Raw genomic sequence first — 26,223 nt, forward strand, 5'->3', positions numbered from 1 at the left:
TTTCAATTGATCAAGCAACTGCAAAATTTCAAAGTTATGTATCATCTTCTTAAGTCCAATGTGGGCAATGGTGATCAGTGCCATCTGTGATATAGTCTTGGTTTCAACTAAACCTATTATTTATCCTCAGGTTCCTTTCTTTCCAAATTCTGAACATATACATAGACTTACAAAAAGTTTTTAAATATAAGCAACCTCAAACCTCTGTTTTCATGAGCTAAAAGAAAACCAGTAATAACAATGCCTTGTGAGGCCAGCATGGTGCCATGGCATAGTAAGGTAAGCCCCTCCCTGTGGTGCCAGCATCCCATAAGGGTATGCAGCTCTCTGCTAATGGCCTGGGAAGTCATCAGAGGATAGTTCAAATCCTTCAGCCCTTGTGCCCACTTGGGAGACCCAGGAAAAAAACTCTAAGCTCCTGGCTATGGACTAGTCCAGCTCTGGTTGTTGAGGCCATTTAGGGAGTGAACCAGAGGATGGAAGATTTCTCTCTTGTCTTTCCTTCACTCTCTGTAATTGTCTTTCAAATAAAAATAAAGCCAATCTAAAACAAAGAAAATCCTTGCTCCTACTTAGTAATAAAGTTATAAAAGAGCTGGGTTTTTTTTTTCACACATTTTGAAAACTATAGTGGTACTATATATAGGCAGAGACACCAACATAAAACAAAGACAGAAAGTAGAAACAGGATTTGGATGTGAAGATATCATTGTCCTAAGGCAATTATCTCCAGATTCTGCTTTTAGTTTCTTTTCTGATGCTTCCCATTTTCTTGCATCTCTTACCTTCTATTGCACTTTAAACTAGCCAAATGCTCACCCTACATGAATCCAAACACTTGCTTCTCTGAACATTAATGTGAACAACTGAATTTCATCAGAGAAAATCACACAGGACAGATAGAATCAATATAAACTTATGTTAACCAATCTTAAATGGAGAGTCAACCCTTTCTGGAATTACATAATCCACCTGTAAACACATACTCACTCTATTCTCTGCAGCAAGTATTTCCTTTTATTCTTCATGTGTGTTTTATTTACTTATTTATTTATTTGTCTTTGGAAAGAGTTATACAGACACTGTGAGACAGAATCTTCTATCTGCTGGTTTACTCTCCAGATGGTTGTAATGGCCAGCACTGAGCCAAGCAGAGGCCAGGAGCTACATCCAGGTCTCCTATGTGGGTGGCAGGGGCTAGGTTAGAAATACTTTTCCAAAGCCATTACAGGGAGCTGTAGAAGTGGTGCAGCCTCGACATGAATCAGTACCCATATGGGACATGGTGTTGTAGGCAGCAGCTTTATCCACTGCTCCATAATGCTGGCCCCTCCAATAAGTATTTTAGTTTTATAAACTCTAATTTGCAACTTCCCTCACAATTTCACCTACTAACTTTACCTCTTAAAGCAAGCAGAGCCATCACATTGGCCCTCATAATCCAAAACCATATTCGTCTATTTTTTTTCCTCATTACACAAAGTAAAGGTGTCTCTCAGCCCACTGGCCAGTTGGCTGGCACTATCTCTTTCTCAGACTCCATTTGAGAGCATTTAAATGCATGCTAGCACCTGTTTGAAAATGGATACCAATTTCCAGCTTCCATTCAGTCTCTCTTTGTTAAAAAAGATTTATTTTATTTTCATTACAAAGTCAGGTAAAAGAGAGGAGGAGAGACAGAGAGGAAGATCTTCCATCCGGTGATTCACTCCCCAAGTGACCTCAATGGCTGGTGCAACACTGACCCTAAGCCAGGAGCCAGGAACTTCTCCCAGGTTTCCCATGTGGGTGCAGGGTCCCAAGGCTTTGGCTGTCCTCGATTGCCTTCCCAGGCAGGGAGCTGGATGGGAAGGGGAGCTGCCGGGATTAGAACAGGTGCCCATGTGGGATCCTGGCGCATTCAAGGCAAGGACTTCAGTCACTAGGCCATGGCACCAGGCCCTCCATTCAGTCTCTTTAGCCACTTTCACAGCAGCTTTTCCAAAAATTATCAGTTCTTTCTCCATCTGCTCACTTTCCAGAAATTTTTTCTTAAAAAGTTCAACTCTCTTTTATATAACCTTAACAAAGATTTTTACCATTTTAACAAAATCTTCCTCCTTATCCTGTCCCCATCTTTCTATAATAATATTAAAGTCTGTTGTAGGGAAGGCATTTATTCTGTGGCTAAAATTACTCTTATGGTGCCAGTGCCACGGCACAGCAGAATAAGCCTCCACCTGCAGCACTGGCATCCCATGTGGGCACTGATTTGAGTCCCCATTTGCTCTACTTCCAATCCAGCTTGACACTAATGTGCTAAAAAAAGCAGCGGAGGATGACCAAGTGTTTGGGCCTAGGCTCCAGGCTCCTGGCTTCGAACCAATCTAACTCTAGCTGTTGTGGTCTTTGGGGGAGTGAATCAGTGGATGAAAGGCCACTCTCTTCTCTTTTATAACTCTGCCTTTCAAATATAAAATAAATCTTCAGCAAAAATTTTTAAAAACACAACTCTTGGGACACCCACAGTGCTGGAGTTCATGAGTTCAAGCTCTAGATCTATACTGGATTCCAGATTTCTGTTAATTAGTGTATAACCTGAGAGGCATCAAGTGACAACTCAAACATTTGGGTCCCTGCCACCCATCTTAGAGTCCCTATTTAGTTTCTGCCTCCTAACTCGGGTCTTGCTGGCTCGGCCCTGACTGTGAGAAGCATCTGGAGAGTGAACCAGTGAATGGGAGATACCTCCTCCTGCTTAGCTTCCAAATACATACATACATACATAAAAATTATGTCTGGTACTCATCCTTCCATATATTTATGCTCATCTAAGTCCACACACTCATATACATGGATAAGACTTGTTTGCACTGACAAAAACAGTATCATTAATTAACACTATATATAATATTTTTTAAAGATTTATTTTTATTGGGAAGTTACATATACAGAGAAGAGAGAGAGGAAGATCTTCCGTCCAATGATTCACTCCCCAAGTGGCCACAACAGTCAGAGCTGTGCCAATCCAAAGCCAGGAGACCAGAGCCTCTTCCAGATCTCCCATGTGGGTGCAGGGTCCCAAGATTTTTTGCTGTCCCTGACCACTTTCCCAGGCCACAAGCAGAGAACTGGATGGGAAGCAGGGCTACTGGGATCAAAACTGGTGCCCATATGGGATCCCAGTGCTTACCCAAGCAAGGATTTTAGCCACTAGGCTGCCATGCTGGGCCCTATGTAACATTTTTATCTAGCAACTTTTATGGCAAATTCTCTGCATCAACGTATACCAATATAATTAATTATTCTTAGGTTAATTTTCTAATGATGTGCATTTGGGTGGTTTTCAGGTTTTGCTGCTATAAAAAATATCATCACACACATCAGGATTTTTTTCTTTTTAAATTTTTTATTGGGAAGTCAGATATATATATAGTGGAGGAGAGACAGAGAGGAATATCTTCCATCCAATGGTTCACTCCCCAAGTAGCTGCAACGGCCAAAACTGAGCTTATCTGAAGCCAGGAGCCAGGAGCCTCTTCTGGGTATCCCACGCAGGTGCAGGGTCCCAAGGCTTTGGGCCGTCCTTGACGGCTTTCCCAGACCACAAGCAGGGAGCTGGATGTGAAGCGGTGCCACTGAGGTTAGAACCGGCACTGATATGGGATCTTGGCACATTCAAGGTGAGGACTTTAGCCACTAGGCTACCACATGAGGCCCATCAACATCCTTTTTACAGTCAGAAGTTCTTCAAAAGAATTTTGCCAACAAGGGGACTGCTGGCTCAATGAGTACATGTACATTTACCTTGATCATAAATAACACAGTTACATCTTCAACCTACTTGAATTTGCCTTCTACCCAACTGTGCATAGTAGGGCCACTGGGTACTGTCCATTCCTCATTTACTTGACCTTCTATCACCACCTGGTTATCAATATCTGCCCCTCCTTGAAGCCCCACTTTCCTGACATTCTCTTCTGGCTGTCCCCTCTCCCATTTTGTTTGACAATTTTATAATTAAATAAATTTCGCAGCTTTGCAGACTCAGTCCTAAGTCCTTTTCTCCCTGTATACTCTATTTTCCTTTGTACCTAATCGATTCTTATAGCTCCAAACACCAGTCTCTGTAAAAACTACTTTTAAGTTTCTGTTTCCAGCCCCACTGAGCTCCGGGCCTGCATGTGTAGCAATGCTCCTTGGCAGTCACACCAGGGGAGGCACACACCTGAAACCCACTAATTTCTAATTTCTCTGCAATCATCTTTACATGAGCAACCACCATACCATTCCAGTTCTACAGAAGAGGTCTTGCAACTGGTCTCTCTGCACCTACTCCCACCTTCCTCAATCCAGCCCCCAAAAAGGAGACTAGATTTTTTAAAAACTAAATTCACATCATATTCCTGCTTAAACCATTCTTAGGGACTGTACTTTGGATTGTAAGCTCGGTCTACACCAGTGTGCATGCCACAAATTCCAAACCAGCAACTGCATTCTTCCCTCAGCCCTCCAGCCACTCTGACTCCCTATTTCCTTAAATAGGCCACATTCATTCCTCCCTCAACGTTTCCCTGTCTGCCTCTGCTCCAAGTGCCTTCTCCTTCTGCCTAATGTAACCCCTAATAGTCATTTAGGTCTCTTACTTAAGTATTTCTTCGCTGAAAGATCTCCCTGGCCACCTCAGATTAAACTACCTCCCTCTGACCTCTAATGCAGGCTTGTGTTTTTCATTCTTTGCATTTACCACAGGTTACAGTTCTTGTAATTATTTTGTTTACTGTCTGATTCTCTCCTAAGCTGCAAATTCTGCCAGGACACGGTTGAGTGTCTAAGTTCTCCACTGCAACCCTAGTCCCTAACACACTATCTGTTATGTAGCAGGTATTCAAAGTGTATTTCTTGAATAAATAAACACATTTCATGCATGGAGATCAAAACTTTCCTGGAGGATTAGGCATGTCAAGTTGGTTAATTAATGGATATGATTTTAGGAGTGGAGATGAGAAAAAAACACTACAAAAAAGAGTGAACAATCTGGAGACCAAATGTTTGGTATTGGTCAAAAATTCTGCAATCCAAAATTTAGTATAATCCTGGCACCCAGCATAAAATAAGAATCTTATTATGTAACAGCAAAGCAGATGAACAGCACAGAATACCATTTATTTCTTCAATAATAAATAGGCAACTTACTCAAACTGACTTCTTTATAACTTCTATCTACCAATGCTAATTCACAGCCCAACCACCTAAGTCCAAGTCTTTGAAGCTCTCATTTTTCTCCCCATTCAAGCTTGTCTGATTTCTAACTGTTTAGGAACAAGTTTTACAACTATTCTTTCTCTATTTTAACAAAAGACACCCTAATTTAAGCCCTCTTCACACATGGGATTACTATAACCTTCTAATTCAGATTTTCAATTTGGTATTGCTGACATTTTAGACCAGATAATTCTTTGATTTGGGGCTGTCCAAATGGCTGCAGACATTGACAAATGTCTCCTATGAGCCACAACTACCCTGGGTGAGAACCACTGCTTAGATGATGCTCTTGGAAGAGCCTTCTCAATTATCTAATCAAAACTCAGCCTACTGATGGGCATTTGGGGCAACAATTAAGATGCTGCTTGGTTCCTCTTTCTCAGTAACTCTGTAAAAATAATTTTAAAACTTTAGAAGGAGAAGCGTCAACACTGTGGCATACTTGTGATGGCACTGACATTCTTACAGGCACTAGCTCATGCCTTGGCTACTCTACCTCGGATCCCGATCCCTGCTAACACCTTGCAAAAAGCAAGAGATGACAGCCTACATACTTGTGTGTGTTATGTCACCCACAATAGAAACCTGTATTTAGCCCCTGGATTTTGGCAGAGCGTTGGCTACTGCAGTCAGCTGCAGAGTGAACCAATGGATGGAAGCTCGCTCTCTTTGTCTGTCTCTCTCTCTGCCTCCATCCCTCCTCTTCCTTTCAAATTAAATAATTAAAAAAAAATTTTTTTTAATTTAAAAGATGGTCCTGGGGTGTCCACACACCTCATATTGAAATATCTGGGTTAAAGTCTCAGCTGTGCTTCAGACTCCAGCTTCCTGTTAATAATGTGTCTGGGCGTCATTGGGTGATGGCTCAAGGGCTTCGGTTTCCAGCACCCACACAGATACCCAGACTGAATTCTCAGGCCAAGTTCCCTGCTTCAGGCTATGGTCTAACTCAGTCTCAGCTATCTGAGGCATTTGAGAAGTGAACCAGTGGATGAAAGATCACTCTCTCACTACTGCTGGGGTCCGTGCAGTAGGTGTGGATGACAAGAAGGTGCGAAGAGAACAGCTCCCCTGCTTGGCAGGGCCCAGGGGAGCTTCCAGCTGTTTGGCAGGGCTGGCGGATTTCTCTGACTACCCTGACGCTGTTTCACTCCCTGGTTGCATGGACACTCAAGCACCCCACTAAGAATTCTGTAATCTACTGAGGCATTATTGTTGGCCCCTGTGAGATGCTTTTTGCAACCGATGTGAGCTTGAGAGTTGATGTCACTGACAATGTCTTGGTGAGTAGGTCTCTGACAATTTACACACAGGAGCACAATTAAGCCCATGCCATTTCTGGACAACTTATTGGGTACTTAACCACTGCCTCAAAATCTGGCCCAGACATGTAACACACCTTCTGGGAAAGGGCTTGACAAATATCCTAAATATTAATGCAAGTGACGGGAGTAAGAGCTGAAACTGCTATGGCAATAAATATAGTTATTGTTATTTCAAAGGCTAGCCTGTCTTTGCAGTTTCTTTGGAGCATAGAAAATGTAAAGGCTTTAGCCACTTTTATAATTGTTAGCTAGAGGAATTAGGGATGCTTTTATTAAAGAAATATGTGTTTAATTATTGTTTCATTATTTATGGGGTTTTAGAGTCTATAGTCATAAGGGGATTTAACATTTGAAACTTTCTTTTAGATTTTATGTTTTTTCCCTTGTAACCTATTTTTCCCATTAAATAATGAGTAAATTGTAGAAATAGAAATGTGGTAGGAATGTATTACTGATTAGCAAGTAATCGCATGTGCTTTGGCCTTAGAATCCTGGCTATCGCTCCATGGCTACTACTGAAGAATGAATAATGGCTTGAAGAATATGAATACAGGATTTTGCAGAATTATCTTTAGGGGCACTTAGCCCTGAAGTGCAGACAGAATGATCAAATGTCTGTACATGCCCCCTTAGTCTTAAGTAAAAATAGAGCAATTAGTAGTTTGTGTAGAAGCTTGTGATGTGTCTGAGAAAATAAAAAAGGATAGCTTCTTGAGCTGTTGCGAGAGGGCACCAAATGACAGTGTCTGTGTCTTTCTTTATTGCCGACTCCACGCACCCTTCCCAAGCTCCGAACTCAGCTAAAGCTGGTCTCCAGCATGCTACCTTTCCAAAATATATTTTAAAAATAAAACTTTTCAAAAGAATAAAAATCTAATCTATTTTTGGGCCAACTCAAATTTCAGGGTTTTTTTAAATTACTTTAAAGGAAGAGAGACAGAAATCTCCCATTAGCTACTTTTCTCCCCAAATGTCTACCACAGCTGAAGCTGTGCCAGGCCAAAGCCAGGAGTAGGAACTTGATCCAAATTTCTCCCGTGCGTGGCAGAGAACCAGGAAATGAACCCAGGTACTCTGGTGTGGGACACAGGCATTCTGACTGGTGTATTAATTGCTAAGCCAAGCATCTGATTCTCATATTTTAAACATATTAGGAGAAGTGTTAAATCTTTTAAAATCTTTTCAAAAAGTCTATTAATCAATGCTTCAGAATTTTTCACTTAAAACAAGCTTGTGTATTCACCATCTTTGCACCAAACAAATGTCTTGAGTTCTTAGAATGTCTTGGAATGATCTGTTCATAAAGATTTTTGCTCTAGAGAAATCAATGACAAAAGGAAGTTTACAGAGAAAAATATATTTTGTGCATGACAGTTTACCGGTATGATGCATCCATGAATCATACTGAAAATATGTCCCATGAAATCAGAGAAAACAATACATTTTTGAGAATGTGCCCCAAAGTTCCCCAATAAAAAAATGTGTTTAATCAAAATGTTTGTTGACAGCTGGTTAGTACTGATTCTAAAGCAGAAAAGAAAATCAGTGTCATTGTAGTCTTCTGTTTTGTGTTCAAGAGCTGAAGATGCAAATTAGCCCAAAACGGAGACTCATTATCTGTTTTACACTTCAAGTGTGATTTTAAGCACTGTAGGTATATATACATACACATATCCAGAATACACATATATCTCAACAAACCATGCACATCATCTGCTCAGAGCTGGGAAATGCATGCAAGCTTCTACAACACTAAATGGAAGGCAGATGGTAGTCACTGATCAGCAGACATAAAATAAAATCCTTCTAAATCCTACTCCAACAGTCCTCATTTTTTTTTTTTTTGGCTTTATAAAAAAAAAATATTAGGCAGCTTTCTGTTGCTGTTGATTTGCAACTCCAAGATTATAATGGACAATACAAAAGGTGCTTTCAAAGAAGGAAAATATCTTCTGGAATAGATTCTCTTTCAGTCTTAGGAGAGAACTCTAACTTTGAAACTCATAGCATACTGTAGTTTTATCAGCATCTAATGTGTAAATTATCTCTTTCTGTAACTAGTGGTTTAGCTTTCAAAATACATAATTGCTGATCATTTTAGACTGCATCACATTTCTTTTGCAGGGTGAAATGAACTAAAACAGCTGTTACATCCTAATAGCTTCATAATGTGCACAGAATTTGTATGAGTATTAAAATTGAACCCATGTCTTTCTATCAGCAAAACATATTCATATATATAAACACATTTGTGGAAGATCAATTATTACTTATAAAATTATAATTTGAAACATAATGAAATAAGACTGCTAAAGGAAATACTACAGCTCTTGAATGGGGTCAAACACATGAGTCCACACCAGTCAGCTCCCCTATCTTTCTTTGTATCGATACAGTACTCTGGGCTGAAGGAAGTCTAACTATTAACACCACTAGCACTCCTTGCAGAGACTGAGTCCTCTACAGTCATACTGGGAGACGAAATTTTAGAAGCTGAACCAACTCTGGCACGCTGCCCAGAATTTCTGGCAGCCAACAAGCAATCTGGTTTTACTTCCTGCCCAATCTCTCCTGTGCTAACCTTATATCCACAGAAACCATCCTGATCAAGGCAACCTGTCACATTTGTAATGATCACTCAGCAAGCTCTGATGGTTTTATAAACCATGGAGCATGTACACACACTTCTTTTTAAACATTTCTCTGAAAAGAAATGGTATAGAATCTTGTTTCCTAGTCTTTCCTTCTAACACTATGGAAAAGTAATTAGTTTTAAGAAGTTTTTCTCAAGAAAACTCAACTCTTACTCAATGATGTCAGAGAATTAAAGAGATTTAACAAGATACCTGATGCAACTACCACCTCCAATGGATTATAAAATGAGGTCGAGCAACCACAAAATAATTAGGCAAGTATTCCAGATACATAACTCCTAGCTAAATTGGCTGATTCAAGCTCTAAATGGTACGACAGATCCAGGCAATCACTTCTAAGTATTGCAGGGCAGACTCGGATTGTATCAGGCCTCCCTCTCGATCAAGGAGGAGAACAATTAACTGCACTTCATCAGTGCCGTCTTTAGGCTACCATTTCCAAAGTACGCATGACAGGGGAAAAGACTATGTAATTCACACACACACACACACACACACACACACACACACACACACACTCAAATTCCAACGAAATTTGCTTTTTAATCTCCAAGATCTAGTTGTCTTTCCATTGTTTTGGCCTTTCAAAAGAAAAAGTTAATGAAAGCCTTATTCCATTAATTTAATACAGGTCTTTTACTATTACATTAACTTCAGAAGCTGTGTTGAGTGTCCTGGAAACCATTCCCTAGCAAATTTTATTAGTTCCTAGGTTCTGGTTCCTACTTCCATGGCTCACTTTAGTTTGTGTTCCCTATGTCCAGGGGAGGGAAGGGTGTCCTAGATGGCTATGCATTCTGTTTTTTTTTCTTGTTTTGTATTGAATAAACCTACAGCCCCAAGTCTAATGGTTCAAGTATCTGGCTCATTGATTCAATTTCTTGAGTTCCATAAACAGCTACAGTATATCAAAAAGCATTTCAAAGGAAATCTCAAACAGGAAAGGCTGATACTCTAATACTTGTTTCCTCACACATTATATGTGCCCAACAGGGAAGCACTTACGAAAACATATTGTTTTTATAAGCCAAAGGCATACCAGCTCAAATCCTGGACCCAAAGGAGGGCACTTTCTTCACTTCTGGAGAAGTTTTACCATTTTCTATAACAGCAAAATGTGCAGTTTTTCATGGGGAGTATTGTAACCTTGTCAACAAGAAATTTTAAAAATAAGCATAACTTTAAAACAAAGAAAAGTCCTACACACTTGACACAGGTACATGAGGTTAAAGAAAAGATCTGTCACGTCCATTAAGTTTCCAGAGCTGAGGGATATAGGTAGGGGATATGGATGGCTAGACAGGAAATAGGTAGTTTTGACAGGTAAGACAAAAAAGGGCATTGGTTGCATAAAAACCAACTAGAAAATGATGGAAAGTTTTGAGTCAAGATGTGGTCAAGTGCAACACAGAATCTGCTTTTGACAATGTATAAAACATCTTTTCTCCCTTATTCTGTCTGTACAATTCCATGGTCTTGTGAGACTAAATTCAAATCCTTTCTTCAGTGTGATCTCCCAAAATTACACTCCTACATATCCTATGTATAGCTTTATTATTGAGCTTTTCACATTTTACTTTGCCAATGTTTAAAAGGCTGCCATCCTCATTACATTCTGAAATTCTTGGGAGTATCAACTTTTATCTTTCCCATTCATTCTTTCATGCCTAGCACCTAAACCAGGTAGGGCAGCATGGCATGTGTTCAATACATGTTAGTTGAGTGAAAGCATGTCTGAATAAATTGGTGCTATAAGTAACAAACTAGTTTTGAGAAGAGGGAAAGCATAAGAAAAAGTATGTTTGATGTCAATTAGGGAGGTGCTATCTGAACTTAATCCTAGACCTAACTGCTGAGGGAAACAAGTGTTAGCAGAACCAAATATAGTTGTTAGCCATTCAGAATGAAAAACAGACAATGCTATTTGTGACAATGTAATAGGTTATTAGTGTCGTGATCACTATCTAATGCAATGGGCTTATTAAGACAGTATTTATGTTCTAAAATTATAAGATAAAATGCAAAGGAAAATGGCAACATTGTTCTGTTTTCTCATATCCGAACCCCTCATTACACACAAAAAACCTCAACATGTTATTATGCTTTAAACAAAACAAAATAAAAAAAGTTTGGATTCAATTAAATAAATAAATATAGTCATTCTCAAAGGTCTTACTTAATACACAACAGTGACTACTGGAGTTGTTTAGATGTCTTATGGGTTTTTGTTTGTGTTTTTTTTTTTCTATTATAAAGGTTCTAGGTTAAAAATAATAATAATAATAGTAATACTGGAAAACTTTCCGACTTAAAACAAAAGCAAGTTAAGATGTGAAGGGGTCTTGTAAGGAAAAATTTCATAGTATGTGAAATTTGTTTATAAACACAGCTAAAGACAAAATCAACCAGGAGTTCAGATCATTAACATTAGCCTCACTCTGTAATAATATAGTCTAAAGTGACCTAACAGGGAACTAAGGAAAAGAAAATCCACAGTTCTATTGATAAACCAACAAAACATACCTAGATAAAGGATGGCCTTTTTAAAAAGCAAACTTCCCAACTGCTCATCATGCTTACTAATGCATATGTGCTAATAACGGTCTGGGTGGTTGAGCCCAGTGGCCGGCAGGCCCTCTCCCGCAGCGAGCCTGGTTACTGCTCAGCTCAAGTGAGAGTTTCTCCCAGACCCCAGGTCTCCCACTCCACAGACTTACACTGATCACTGATGGCAGCGTGAGACCTGGAGCTCAGCTGCGGAGGCAGATACATGTGGTTACAAACAGCTTCTCCAGGACTCATTTTCCTCATTTTAACAAGGTAGTGGTTTTTTTCTTTCCCCTCCTCTATGAGGCAACAACACGTGTCTAGCCCAAAGCAGAGGTTCTACACATGTGAAGCTGTTTCCTTCCAGTCCTGACTCTGGGGTCTCGGAACCCTGTTTCTCTTTATGTCCATTTCTCCTTTCTTCCGTTCTGTGATCACTCATAAATATTTAGTGAACCTATCTCATTTGAGTTACTCTTCCATTTATTTAAAATTCCAAAAGAAAGCAGAAAAAAAAACCTATTTATATGAAACGAAATAACTTACCTCCTCTGCTTCACAGATGACAACTCAAGAGTCAGCCAGCACCTGAATATACAACTGTGGACTTGGGGCATAATTAATGCTCCACATCAGGATAAAGACTTAAATAGCACAAACAGCTTCACATGTTATTTCACAAATCAGAGACTTCAGAACAATTTATATTTAAATACGGTTTTACAAAAAAAAAGTAATTTCAAAATCTCTGGCTTCAACCAAAATTGCTATAATTTAGTGACACCATGTGGCTACATCTTGCTTTGCATTCTTTGAAGAAAATGTTCCTCTGTATTGAGGATTGCTGTATGCACTAGTTCAATTATGATATCAAAGTTGTGTGTAGAAGGGCAATTCAAAGCACAAACTTAAAAACAATTCCCCCTTTTTTAACTGAATTTATTCCTGTTTCTTTTACATCTAAATAAAGGCACTTCTTGAATTGTGAAGCTCTCTGATCACATAAAGAAAGTAAAGGCTCAGCATAATTCTACCTACAATTCTAAAGCATCCTGGTGAACTGCTGAATAATGTAAAAGGACCTGCCTTTAAAATTGAATAAATATATTAATGCACAGTTGTGGAGAGTGGGAGGGGGGAGAGATAAAAAAGAAGACAAACATGCTTTTATACAATGTTAATACGGTAGGAAAAGAATGCTTCCATAAATAGGCAATGCTTATTTTCTCATTTGTTTTATGTCTTTGAGATCTATAGCACTGTGTAGGTACTATAATCTAATGAGAATGAGTGAAAAAAATTATGCTGCATCTAACAACAGCAGGAATGAGGGGGACCTGGAATGTATGGGAGCAATAAAGGAGATTAACGTGCCTTAATACCAAAAACAAAAAGCACAAAACCCACAGTGGTTTTAGTATTCATCTAATGAGGTCTCTTGCAGCAGACCAGCCACTCTCGAATAGCATCAATGCATCAATGTACTCTATAGAACACCTAAAGATCTGAAACAATGGCCTGGAAATGTCACTTCTTTCCTCACAGCCTAGGAGACCCACCTCCCTTCTATGGTCGTCCTTGACGGAGCTATCTGAAACAGCAACCTTCTGCACCTGGACTCCAGTCACTGTCACAGTGCCACATTCACAACACTCAGGAGGGTATGTACTTATGGTTTCCTTCTGTTTCTCCCAAATTCCATGAGAGCAGAAAAACCTGGTAATCTTCTCCAGTGTTACTGCCATAGTATCAGGTACAATGCAGAGCACAAAGTAGGAGCTGACTGAGGTGTGACAAACACATGGACAAATTCATGGTGAGAAATCCATTTCCTTAGAGTAGAAGAAGTGAGATATGCCTAAATTTCTTATTGTAAGTAAAAGAGAAGCACTATTCTGACATTTCTTCATCATGTGTGAACTCCAATGTGACCCTGAAATGGGCAGGCAGCCTGGCAGATGCCCTTTCCTGTTTCCATGATACATTTGAGACATACATTCCCCAGACTAAGAAAAGAAGAAAGGGAAGGAGGGGAAACTACAATTAAAACACCTTTAGCAGAGCCAAATAAATCAGATTTCACACCATACTTTAACACAGGAGAAACACAGTCATTCTCATAAGTACATTTAAGAAATGATTATTAGAGGTCAGAATTGTAGAGTTAACAAGATAAACTACCTGCTGCAATGCCAGAACCTCATACAAACACTAGTTCGATACCCAGCTGCTCCACTTTGGATCCAACTCAATGTCTACAATGCACATACTGAAGAGGCTTCAGAGGGCTATCTTTATGAGTATTTGGGAGAAACTAAGTGCAAGCTTGATGCCAGGGAAAGTTTTGCCATTATTTACAATATTACCATACTGTACTTACATAATTCAAAAAATTTCCATTTTGACCATTTAAAGGGAAAGAAAGCTAGTTTTGTATTTTACTGCATTCTACACTCCTGAGCCAGGCTGTCCCCTCCTCAACACCCTTGCTGCCTTGTCTTCAGTAAACAGGGCTCCTTCTCAATCTCCTCTGCGCTCTCTCTCTGTCCACCTCTCCCATCCTCTCTCTTTACTCTCTCAACAGGCATATCCTTTAGAAATGTTTCTTAGCACTATTTTTCTCCTTTAACTCCCAGATTTCAATGCCACTAGTAATTCCAACAACCAGTCATGGAAAACAAGCTTTCAAATCTTCTGTTTTGTCAATATGACAACCAAATTAATGGCTGGAATCATTAACTGCATGTTAAGAAATGGCATGTTAAGAAATTTTTAAAACTTTCCCAATACTACTCAATATTTGTAACTCCTTAATAGTGACTTCTGTCTAGTCTGAGATTCACTCTCTATGAGAAGGATGGGAAAACAGGCCAGCAATGACCAAGAAGACAATCTGAAGATTTCAGATTATAAGCAAGGCAGTACCTCTCCTGGAGAAGACAAGGCTGACAAGACATCCCAGGGTTCTAAGGGTAGATGGGAGATGGCATCATCTGTAATTCTTCATTCCCCCATGAGCAATCGGAGTAACCTGGTCTAAGCTTCTGCTCACATACAACAATCTCCATTTAACCCACAATCATTCCTACAAAGAGCCCAGAAAGAATAGATGGCTCATTTCCTTCATTCACATAATGGTTTTTGAGGCCTGATACTATCCTCCCTGCCACAAAACAAGATCCATGGTCTTGGCCCAGTGATCGTTACCAAAGTACATCCCTTAGGACATATGAGCAACAAATTTTATGCAATAATATGCATCTTGCCAAAATAAATATTATACTAAAAATATATGAAAACTGCTCGATTATTAAGAGATGAGTTATTAAGGTATAGAGAACTGTTTAAGGCAATTTTGGGGTGCTATGCTTGGACTGACAATGCAGCAAATCACAAAAAGTGAGGATTGTGAGGGAAGGTCAATCCTCAGCGGCAGCTACCAGGCCACAGTTTCAGAACAGCTCTGTCCAGGACTAATGAGACAAGAACAATGACTGCTTCCTGAACTGACACTTCTGGGTAGGCACTGCACTCAAAATTTGTAAATAAGCCTTGTCACCTCTCATAGCCAACCCTATGAGGAAGGCATCTGGTGCAGACACCATGACAAGGAGGAGCACAACTTTACCACAGAAAAGTATGAGGTGAAATCAGGAAAGGAGAACACTAACTCCACAACTCCTGTCTTGCTGGTTTCTAGCTAGTCTGGCTCGGCCTCACATGCCCCAATTCACAGAGGACCTCTTCTGTGAATGCATTACATGTAACCTTTTAGCATCACATGACAATTATAGCTTTCAGGATTAGCCAAAAGATTCAACTTCCTGGAAAAAGAAATAAAACAAGAAAAGAATCTTTGAAAAGCACATGGAACCTTCTACTGAAGAACCTAGGTGTTTTCTACCTTTTGTAATTCTGCCTTAATGGCTTGGCTGGGGGCTGTGTGAACTCCCGATAGTCTACGGGACACAGGCAGGACACCGGCAGGACACCTGGCAGGTCACGTAGGCAGACCACTCCTCAGGAAGGAGGTACCTGGTGTTTGGTAAGATTCACTGTCCTATAGCTCATCGATTTGTACTTTTTGAAAGTTGCTTGCTTCAGATCCACCAATAGAAGCCTGCTAAATCATTACTGTATAATTAATAGCCTGAAATGTATAAGAACGCTGGGCTATTCAAGGGGGCTCTCTCTCGCACTCGCCGTTTCCTCTCTTTTTTGCCTTCCATGCGGACCCTGCAGCAGCCTCGGATGCGGCTGCCCCTCTCCCAGCCCAGCCCTGCTGGGCTGGGGGAGGTGGCTGGGAGACCCAGGTTAACCTGAATAAACCACCTTAATGCCTTAACACCGACTTCAGACTTGATGATTTTCTGGGGATTTCAAAATCCGGCACAACACTACCACTTCAGAGAATTTTCCAACACTCATGTTTTAGTAAATACACTGAAGAAATTACCAGTGACTATATTAACATTAGATCTTATCTCTTCATTACAGTCAATGCCATGAACCCCAAGCAAACATTTATAGAATGCCTACTTCACACAAGGTCATTGGCTGAGTAACAGGCAAGAATACTAAAAGATTAGAATCCATATACTTTGTCTCCAAGGGCTTGTAATTTCAACCAGAGGCAAGACAAACACACAAAGAACGCTAAAGGACAAAGATGGTATGCAAATGTGCAAATCAACTAACATAATGCCAACACTGAGGTGCTAAAGAGATAAAGTAGAGAATTTATTTACCCAGTAAAGTTCCAGAACCATTGTTTAGGTAATCAATACATCATTGTAAAGATAAGAAATACCAAAGCATCCTTAGGTGATCAATAGAGACTTACTGTTATGCTCATTTTAAAATATGATCAAAATTCTAAGCAATTACAAAAGGCAGAGTTTATGAAAGAAAATAAAAACTAATAAGATAAAGTGGCCATAAATTTTCTCACTATGGTAGATCTCAAGACTCCTGTATTATCAATTCTTGACTTAATTTTTCTCAATTGACTATATAAAGACAAAAACTAGCACGAGTACAACTAGGCTCAAAACACACGAATGGTATCCCAACAAAGCCAAGATAGACAGGAAAGAGAAAATAATAAAGGGAAACACGTTGTCCAAGTCAGACTTGAAGGTGAGTGTCTCCCTCCACACAACTAGAGCTTTTGGCTGGGTAAAACTACCATGGCTGCCATGGATATTCACAATCATTTGGATGGTCATATTTCTATCCCTTCAAGTGAATTACACACACAACCCTACAGTCCACACAGCTTCTTCTTTTCTAACCCACTGTGACTGAAAGAACCAGAGGCAATACAGGCTCTATCCTACCCTCCTCATCAGGGCCCTCTGTCACTCTCTGGCAATCCCTTGGCAGCATAGAGACTCAGAATCTTCACTCAATTTCTTGTCCCTACCATTTTGACCCATTCAAAACTTCTCTGATAAAACAGCAATTGCTAGACCTGAGACAATTTAGTCCCTGATTGGAAAAATGAAATTGATTTTTCATCATTTTCCCACAAGAGGATCCCTAGGAAACCATATTGTGACCAGTTATACCTGTGATAAAATATATAGATATGTATAGGTATCTACATATCTACATATATATAGGCAAGAATGTAAGGTTTTTTAGAGTCCTGTGGCACAGGTATGAACTGAACTACAAGTTAAACCATGAATTTCACAAGTGTTAAGATGACTTCTAAGAGACTGAGTGTTATGGGGCATCCCGGCCTGCTCCAAATTAGTCACAAGGGGTAATCAGCTGAGATCACAAGTGAGGATGGGGAAGGTTGTGGATCGGTTCAAGGTTCTCCCTGGCTTACATCCTCCCTGGCTTCTCTATCTGCAACACCTGACTAAATGAACCTAGCATTTTGTGTCTTTGATCTTCCGACTTTAAAGAATATCTGAGGGGCAATTTCCAGCAGGAAAACTACAAGAGCCAAAAAATTTCAGGAGCCTTTAACCACATTTCCCAGCTACCAAGTTTATTAATTCTTACAGGTTTTTCAGAATTGCAAAAACAAAGTCAAAATGATGGTTTATACCTAAAGGCAGAATATAATCTATCAGAACCGTAGCTTTTGATACCTTTTAAAAACATTCTTACTTGGGGCTGCAATCCATAGTAATAACAAAAGCTGAGCTGCTCTAGTTGAAAGAGGGTACAAGCCTGCAGCTGCAGCCCCAACTCGTGAAGCCTCACTTGGCCCAAGCCCAACCCCCTTGTTCTTTGGATAGCCATTGATGCAGAATAAGAACACAGATACTCAGAACACACACAACAGCATTCAAAAATCTTCACCCGGCCTTGGACACTTCTAGGGAAGGCTCCAGAAATATACCCTCTTATTGGTAACTCAACTTTCAACATAAATCAGTTTTAAAAACATTTATGGAACTGATATAACAAGCTAAGCCTCTGCTTGCAGTGCCAAAATCCCACATGGGCAGTAGTTTGAGTACTACCTGCTCCACTTCCAAGCCAGCTCTTTGCTAATGGCTTGGGAAAGCAGCAGTGGATGGTCCAAGTGCTTGGACCCCTGCACCCACATCGAAGACCTGGAAGAAGCACCTGACTATCAGCTTCAGACCAGCCCAGCTCCAGCCATTGTGGCCATTTGGGGAGTGAATTAGAGGACAGAAAAATTTGTCTTCTCTGTAACTGTTTCAAATAAATCAATTTTTTAAAAATATTTTTGAAATAAGAGCATTTCTGTCTCTTCACACACTTGTCTCTTCACTGTATCTTACTTGAGTATACATACAATGCTTTCTGATTGCACAGAGGGATACACAGCTAAGAGTTTACTTTGAGTATCAGATGAGACCTTAGATTAAAGACTTCTAGATTCATGCTAGGCAAAGTTAAGACTTTTAGATGGAGTTATTTTACTTTGAATGTGAGAAAGACATCAATTTGGGGGAAGAAGTGGAATGTTAAGGACTGAATAGGACTTAGCTCCCCAAACCTCATGTAAATGTTTAAACTCTGAAGTTTTAATGTTCAGGATTAATCGAGGCTGGAGAATTGATCTTGTTATGGTATCTACAGGTGAGTCTAGTGGTAGTTCAGGTCATTGGGAGGCAGTCGTCTTGAGAAGGCTGGTTATTTGAGCTGAGTTCAGCATAGTTTCTCTTTCTCTCTGCTCCCTGGCTAATCATAGTGATGGTTCCTCTGTGCTTGTTTCATCATACCAGATGGCATAATGGGGACACCCAATTCTGAACTGTGAATTTCCAGACTATAAGCCAAAATCAACATTTCTTTCCCAACAGGGGGTAATGGGGAAGGGAGGAGTATGAGAAATGCATCTCTACTTTTCACATATTTCCTCTCCCTTTTGTTTATTTTGTTAAGATATATTTTTGTAAGGCAGAATGACAGAGAAACAGACTTTCCACCTGATGGTTCACTCCCCAAGTGTCCACAACAGCCAGGTCTAGGATCAGGCTGAAACTAGAAGCCAGGAACTCCCTCTACCCAGGTCCTCCACCTGGATGGCAGGGACAGAAGTAGTTATGTCATCTTCCACTGCCTTCCCAACACATTAGAGGAAATTGCATGCAAGTAGGACAGTTGTGATTCAAACCAGCTCCCTAATGTGGGTTGCCAGCATCACAAGCAGCAGCTTAATCCTATGCATCCAATGCAAGCCACTCCCTATCCATTCTTACTCATTCACATTTTTACTAGATAAATATGGTACACAATAAATATTAAGATAAATAGTTCCAGAGTGCATGCTAAACATTAAAGCTGCAAAATCTGACCATCCCCCAACCACCCTTTTTTGGGAAGGAGAAAAGCACTTCTATACACTGCTTCACTCAACAAATACTCACAAGGCAACAAATTCACAACAAATGCATGGGCCAGAGTCGAAGCTGGGAGCTGAGACCTCAATCCAGGTCTCCTATATAGGGGTCAGGAACCCAAATAACTAAACTATCATCACTGAATTGTAAGGACTGCCAGAGTCAGAAGCTAGAAGTGGACATCAAATTCAGATACTGTGATACAGGACACAAGTATCTCATTTGCTAGGCCAAACACCTTCTCCCCAACTGAATTTCTTACTTGGGATATATCTGTAAAATTGATACCCTGAAAAATTGTTCTTCTCTGAAGCAAAAAGCACAGCCAGTGTCTCAAAGTTCAGATATCCCCATATAAAAGTCAAAACTAACCTGCAGACACGGGCTGGAAAATACAACTTTTGCCAAGAGCGACACAGATATTGTGAATGATCTATCACTCTGATCCAATCAAGTTCATCCATTGACACCTCAATGAAGTATGAGTATGACCTGATAAGAACCAAAGGGGAAAATGCAGGAAAAAAATTAGAATTAAAAAAAAATGTTATACTTTAATAAAACATTAAAGGGTACAAAAATTTAGAACTCACTAATTAAATTTTCTACCTAACAAGAAAATTCTGACAATGAAAGTGTATCCATCCCTCTAAATGCACACTGAAATCCTCTCTCACCTTGTCTATCTGCCTCATCAACCATGACCATCTTCCTCTTCATCTCCCCATTGCCTAGCATAGAAACTGGCACACACCTGGCTTGTAAGACATCAGTATCTTTTCAAACACAGCCCAAACGTCATACTCATTCCGTATTAAGCAGACTAATAAAATCAAGTTTGGGGAAAAAAACAGAGAGAGAAAAAAATGCAGGAGAGGAGAGAATAGAAAAATAAAGAAGCAGGAGGTGTGTCTTCTCTCTGCATCGGCCCTGAATAAGCATTCAGCCCCCACCTCTTAAGTGGAAAACTAACTTGCAATGATTCACCACAGAGGCCAACTTCTTCGCTGCCACCTCTTAGTCCTCCTAGCATCCCACATATACAAGCTGCCCATGGGAAAAAAAAAATGATTTGAGGGAACATAATACGTGTTTCTTTTGGGTACAAGTTGAAATCTGCCAGCTAATAATCTGGATGTAATGAAACTAGCCTATCATCCTCCCCTAGTCAGCTACCCTGGACCATAACACGCTGGTTCCATCATGAACCAATCTATATTCCCCTGTCACAGGCCAAATTTAAATTGGAGATGCAGTTATTACTTGCACTGTAATATCAACAGGAACAATCTTGGAAGATTTAGGTGGCCATAAATGTCAGCCTGCAACCCACAGTTGTGACCAGAAAAGGTCAGCTTGTTTTGTGTCACCCCCTCATTTTCTGCTGTCCCCTCTCTTCCATTCATTTTTATCGTTCAGTCTCAAACTGGTTATAACCTTTTATTGAACTTCTCTGGGTTATCAGTAATGTAGGATATAATTTTACAACATGTCAGAATCTTTTTGGCTCAAGATTCTGAATTTTTCACCTTTGCTTAGGATGATAACAATTTCTATGAGAAAAGAACAGTTAGGTGGTCAAGTCTTCCATGTATGTGATGCACATACTAAAAGTGGCCTATAAATATTTAACATCATAGAAAAACATATTTTATTATTTTTACACTAATTTCATTATCAAATGAGTGAAACATGGAAAGCTTTTAGACCAGTGACTATCACATAACAGTCCTAAAGTGCTACATAAGTATCATTATCATACTATTATTACTAATCAGACTCTTGGAAATGAGATTTGTGACTTAGGGCACTTTGTCAATCATGAAAAGTTAGCCAATAAGATGCATGTAGGGCATATATTCTTAATGAAACAAAACAGGAAGAGAAAACTGGGACATTGAATGTAAGGGACATGAGAAATGCAGGCTCCCATTTATAAAAGCTTTCCTCTGCATGCAAACAGCCTAAATGGCCAGGGGACAGCTAGCGAATGTAACGGGAGACATGCACTACCCTGCCAGGCCTGCAGGACATCATCATGATTCCTGTTAAGCTCTTCAGGCCCAGTCACAAAGAGGCAGCAGTAGGGCCTACTCTCTGGGCATGTAGTGATTAGGCTACAAGCAGCAGCAGTGAAGACAGCTCAGTTTTGATCACAATGCTGCTCTGGAACTTGTGCTATCATGGAGGGATTCCAGAGACTGCAGTTGGCCAGCCTATCACAGCAGGAGGCAGGAAGAAGCCTGAAGCCACCTAGAAACTAGCTGGGTCCCCAGGCAGACACCCACCACATTTCATCAAATATTTCTTTTTGTTTTGAAGATATTCACTCACAACACTAGAAGAGTATTGTTTTCTACATTCATAAGACAAACACATCGAAAAATTACTAGAAATACAGAGAATAAAAATCAAGTAAATACTCATGAACAGTAACATTTAAAAGGATAGGATGTTCATAATATATTAACTAAAAAGTGAAGTGTTCCTTTTCCACAGCTTCACTTGGTAAAATTATATATAGGCTTGCTACTATTTTGTCTATGTGTCTATATGTCTTGTTTATATGTGTTTATTCATAACTAAAAATCCACCACTGGAAATTTTTATTTTCTTCTATGTCCTCTTCTGTATTTTCCACAATAAACACATTAATTTCCTTTCTAAGCAGAAAATCACTACAAGTTATTTTTTAAATGGATGTCTTTTAATTCTTCCTTCAGAACTAACTTTCAAGAGAAATAGCAGAGTCATCACAAACAAATAAACCATTAAATCTAAAACCAAAGTAGACAACCACAAAGTGAGGTCACCTCTTTCAAACAGAATGTCAGTTTCTAAGCCAAGCTGATGACTCACCGGCTGTCCCGGTCCCACAGGAGGATTCGTATGTGATTGATAATAGACGGCTGACCCAGCTTAATCTCAATGCCAGACCGGCAGTCATCATCAATGGGGTGCCTAGAAAATCCATGGTCCAAATCGTAATTTTGAGTATCACCATCTAATAAGGCAGATTTCAACTCCCCTTTCACAACCTGGGCTCCATATTTCATAGTTGCAATGTTTTCTTCTGGTACTACAATTAAACACAGAAAAGACAAAGTAAAGGGTTACTTATTAAATGATTCTACTTGAGGACAAAAAGAAAAAAAATCTTAAAAAAAAAAAAAGCACTCTAGTATTAGCATTTTAAAACAGCATAAGCAACTCTACGAACATGGAAGCTATGGAATGACCAGAAGAATTAAAATATCATCCAGAGTTTAAATTTAATGTCAATAACACAAAATGCCTGGGACTAATATTACTAAGAAAACATGAATGATCCTATGAAAAGCATGCTTCAGGACAGTTTCGCCAGGTTCCTATTAGTTGTCTTAATAATATTTACTGGACAAAAATATATATATATATATATGACCTGTACTTGCCATCTGGAGTGAACATGACACATAAAAGCAAACAAGGCAGGTTAGATCCCTGGCACAACACTAGAAAAAGCAAGAGTGGTTGGTCGTATGTGAGTGTTCTACATCAATTAATCTACCTTTTTAAAAAGGATTAAATTAAAAATATATATTTATTCACCTGATAATTTTTTAGAAAGGCAAGTATCAATTGGTCAATCAGCATTACAGTTACTATTATATAAAATCCCCATGTTCTTCAACACTGGACTTACTAAGTACAGTTGTACATGGGTCTCTACAGTGCTCCCTCAGGAATCAAGAGGCTGTCCTCCAGGTACTAACATTCTAAAACTGATGCTCTCCATGAAAAGACAAGAAGATGCTAAGCTAACAACAGCTCTTCCTTTAATCAGGTGTATGACTCTGGGAAAGCTATCCACTCAAGTTGGCAATGCCTATCCCCTGGAAGGTGTGTATGTATTCATTTCAAACAATAAATGAGAGCATGTTTGTACAACACAGAGTTGTACAAAAAATAAAACTATCACTACTTCAAAACATACATTATAAAGCACACAGTAACAGAACATCTAAACAAACATTGAACTCTCACAGCGCACGCACATCTTGGGGGTCTGTGATCTGAGGGGGAATAGCAGGAGCTATACCCAGATTCTGAGGGAAAAGATGGTAAGTAATTCATTATTGCAAATTTCTTGGAAAACTGTTGTTCTGAGATGGGGAAGAATGGAACTTAAATGAACATGGTTAAACAGTGGCTCCAGAAGAGGATAATCAAACAGGTGAAAAACAGATAGTGTGGTGCAGTTTAGTTAACTAGCAACAGAGTACAGCAAGTCAGCAAAAGCAACCACAGTCAAGCTCAGCTTCTTACCACCATGAAGTTACATGTGGATTTATAACTATCTAAGGTCTCTTGTCAGAATCATCCATCTCCTTCCATTCACTTAACAGGCCTTATATCTATCTATATGCCAGCCACTGCCCCACATCCTTTATAATTATTCATTCCTTTTATCCACTCCTCATAATAACCCTAAAAGTACAGTACCAAAATTATCTCAACTTTACAGATGAGAAGTAAAGAGACAGAAAAGTCAGATGGATTTATTTGCCCAGGGTCACACAGCCAAGCAAGGGCAGAACTAAGAAACCTAGGCAGCACGTCCACAGGGGTCCTGTGGCACAGCACTTTGTCATCTCCCGCAGGATAAGTGCTCACGGTCTGACCCATGTTTCCCTTATCACCAACCTCTCCTTCCCCCTACAGCTGCCTAAGACACAGAGAAAACAAACAATCTGATTAAATGAAGAGAAAAATTGGACATGAAGTACAAAAATACAGGTTTTAGACTCAGGCTCCATCACTCACTTATCCCCAAGGGAAGCCTCTGAGTATGTCTTCTCATCTAAAAGTAGCTTGCCCAAACCATTTCTCAGGAATTCTGTAAAAATCACACTACAAATAATGTATGCTGGAGCACTGTAGCAGTCTCAAGCATTAATGCAGACACTTTTGAGGCCTCATTCTGCACCAGGTACAGCTGCAGGCACTGGGAGCAACTTAATGAATGAGACAGAGTAAGGGCCTGCCTCCTTGACAACTTCAACATAGACTGACATAGGCTGAGGCACTGGACTAGCAAGCGAACAATGAAAAGCTTCAAGTCTTCAACTTCAATCAGTGATACGTAGCTACTTTTAAAATAAGCACTCTTGCCCCGATTGTGAGGACTAAAACCTGCAGCCACACATTCTCTAGCTGTTGCCCATTGCTATCATCTCGGGACCCTTCTTTTTTTTTTTTTTTTTTTAATTTCAGGGGCAGAGAGATAGACATATGGACAAATAGCTCATTTCCTCTAAATTTTGACACAAAACAAGTCAAGAAGAAAGCCAAAGAAGGGAACATGAAGCTTTCAGATTTAGAAACTCATGTCACCTTTTGATTTCTTCTAAACATAAATTTTTTCAGCTCTAAAATTTATCAAGCTAGAAATAACATACCAGGCACAAGAGTTTCAAATGACTGTAACTGAAGTCCAAAATAGAAATGAAATCTTTTCCTCGAGTCTAAGTCTTCTTTTGAAGTTTATTTCAAGAGTACCTGAGAACTTTTCTAGCCATTTCTGATATAAATTCATTCCCTGAGCGTATATTTCACTTCAAAATGGAAAACATTTATACAAGTGGAAATTCTCTCATGGTAACTGTAATGTATCTTCACTGGATAAAATACAATTTAAAAAAAAACACAGAGGTATAAATTTAATAGAATTGATAAGAAAATTTAAATCAACAAATAATTTAAATTATAATCATACTTGGTGCCTACATTTGTCTATTATATGTAGAGAACAGAGCTCTCAAAAAATATAAAGCAATGAAAAACAATTCAGTAGATAAGAATCCATTTTTTCACACAGTTTTTAATTCATTTTATAAACTATTTTGTTAAATTTTTATTTTGAAATTTTGAATTTTGACATGTAGGAGAGCTGAATGGAATGTGGGACAGATTAGACCAGTCTGCCATACATACTGGCAAGCACAGGGCAGGGCACGGGCCTGGTGGGGTTTATTGTGAGTCGCTTTGACTAGGCTGCAGCTCCCACTGGTTTATGTGAGGGCCAACTGTGAGGTGAGAAGAACCAGGCTGGACTACAACTCCCACTGCTTCATGTGAAAGACAAAGCTGGAAACAGTACTGACCCAGCAATTACAACCACCAGCATAGGCATCAACTGACTGGGGCTTCGGACAAAAATCTGGTCTGGGATCACCTCAGATGAAGTTTCTTTGGGGATCCCTCCAACTGAATTACTGCTCTTAGAACACCAATCATGAAAAGAGAAGTGCAGGTTCCACGTTCTGAATATGGAGTGCAATTGTCAAAGCTGGGCCTCCTCAGAGGCTCATATGGAACAGTGGACAGCATATCCAGGTGCACATGGAGGATATGGCAGTACATTGGAACCTGCACAGGACACCTAGTACCACAACAGAGGACGGAAGACAGAACAAATCGATCAACTACTCCAGTCAAGAGTTGGCAGTGAATACCTGGGCAAACAGAGACTCTAAGGTGAACTATATCAGCCAGTGGATTCTGGAGAGATTTCTTTGTACTTGGAATGGCAAGATTGGCAGCAATTCAGAACTGCTGAACTATCAAAACCACTTG

General features: G+C 39.6%; 1 protein-coding gene across 2 annotated transcripts in view; it reads right to left on the reverse strand.

Moving 5' to 3' along the window:
* BTBD9 (BTB domain containing 9) overlaps positions 1-26,223 on the reverse strand; it is a 379,493-nt gene that overhangs the window by 342,412 nt on the left and 10,858 nt on the right. Inside the window, exons 3-5 of one of the 2 annotated variants that reach the window (XM_040983311.1) lie at positions 22,465-22,684; positions 19,978-20,097; positions 19,723-19,744 (exon numbers count right to left, since the gene is read on the reverse strand). In XM_040983311.1, coding sequence (XP_040839245.1) covers positions 19,723-19,744; positions 19,978-20,097; positions 22,465-22,684 — 362 coding nt within the window. The remainder of the gene's footprint in view (positions 1-19,722; positions 19,745-19,977; positions 20,098-22,464; positions 22,685-26,223) is intronic. The other variant, XM_040983310.1, reaches the window with a different exon arrangement.

This window comes from Ochotona curzoniae, unplaced genomic scaffold (genome assembly GCF_017591425.1).
Source record: "Ochotona curzoniae isolate NIBS_2020 unplaced genomic scaffold, NIBS_Ocur_1.0 contig_3819, whole genome shotgun sequence".
NCBI lineage: Eukaryota > Metazoa > Chordata > Mammalia > Lagomorpha > Ochotonidae > Ochotona > Ochotona curzoniae.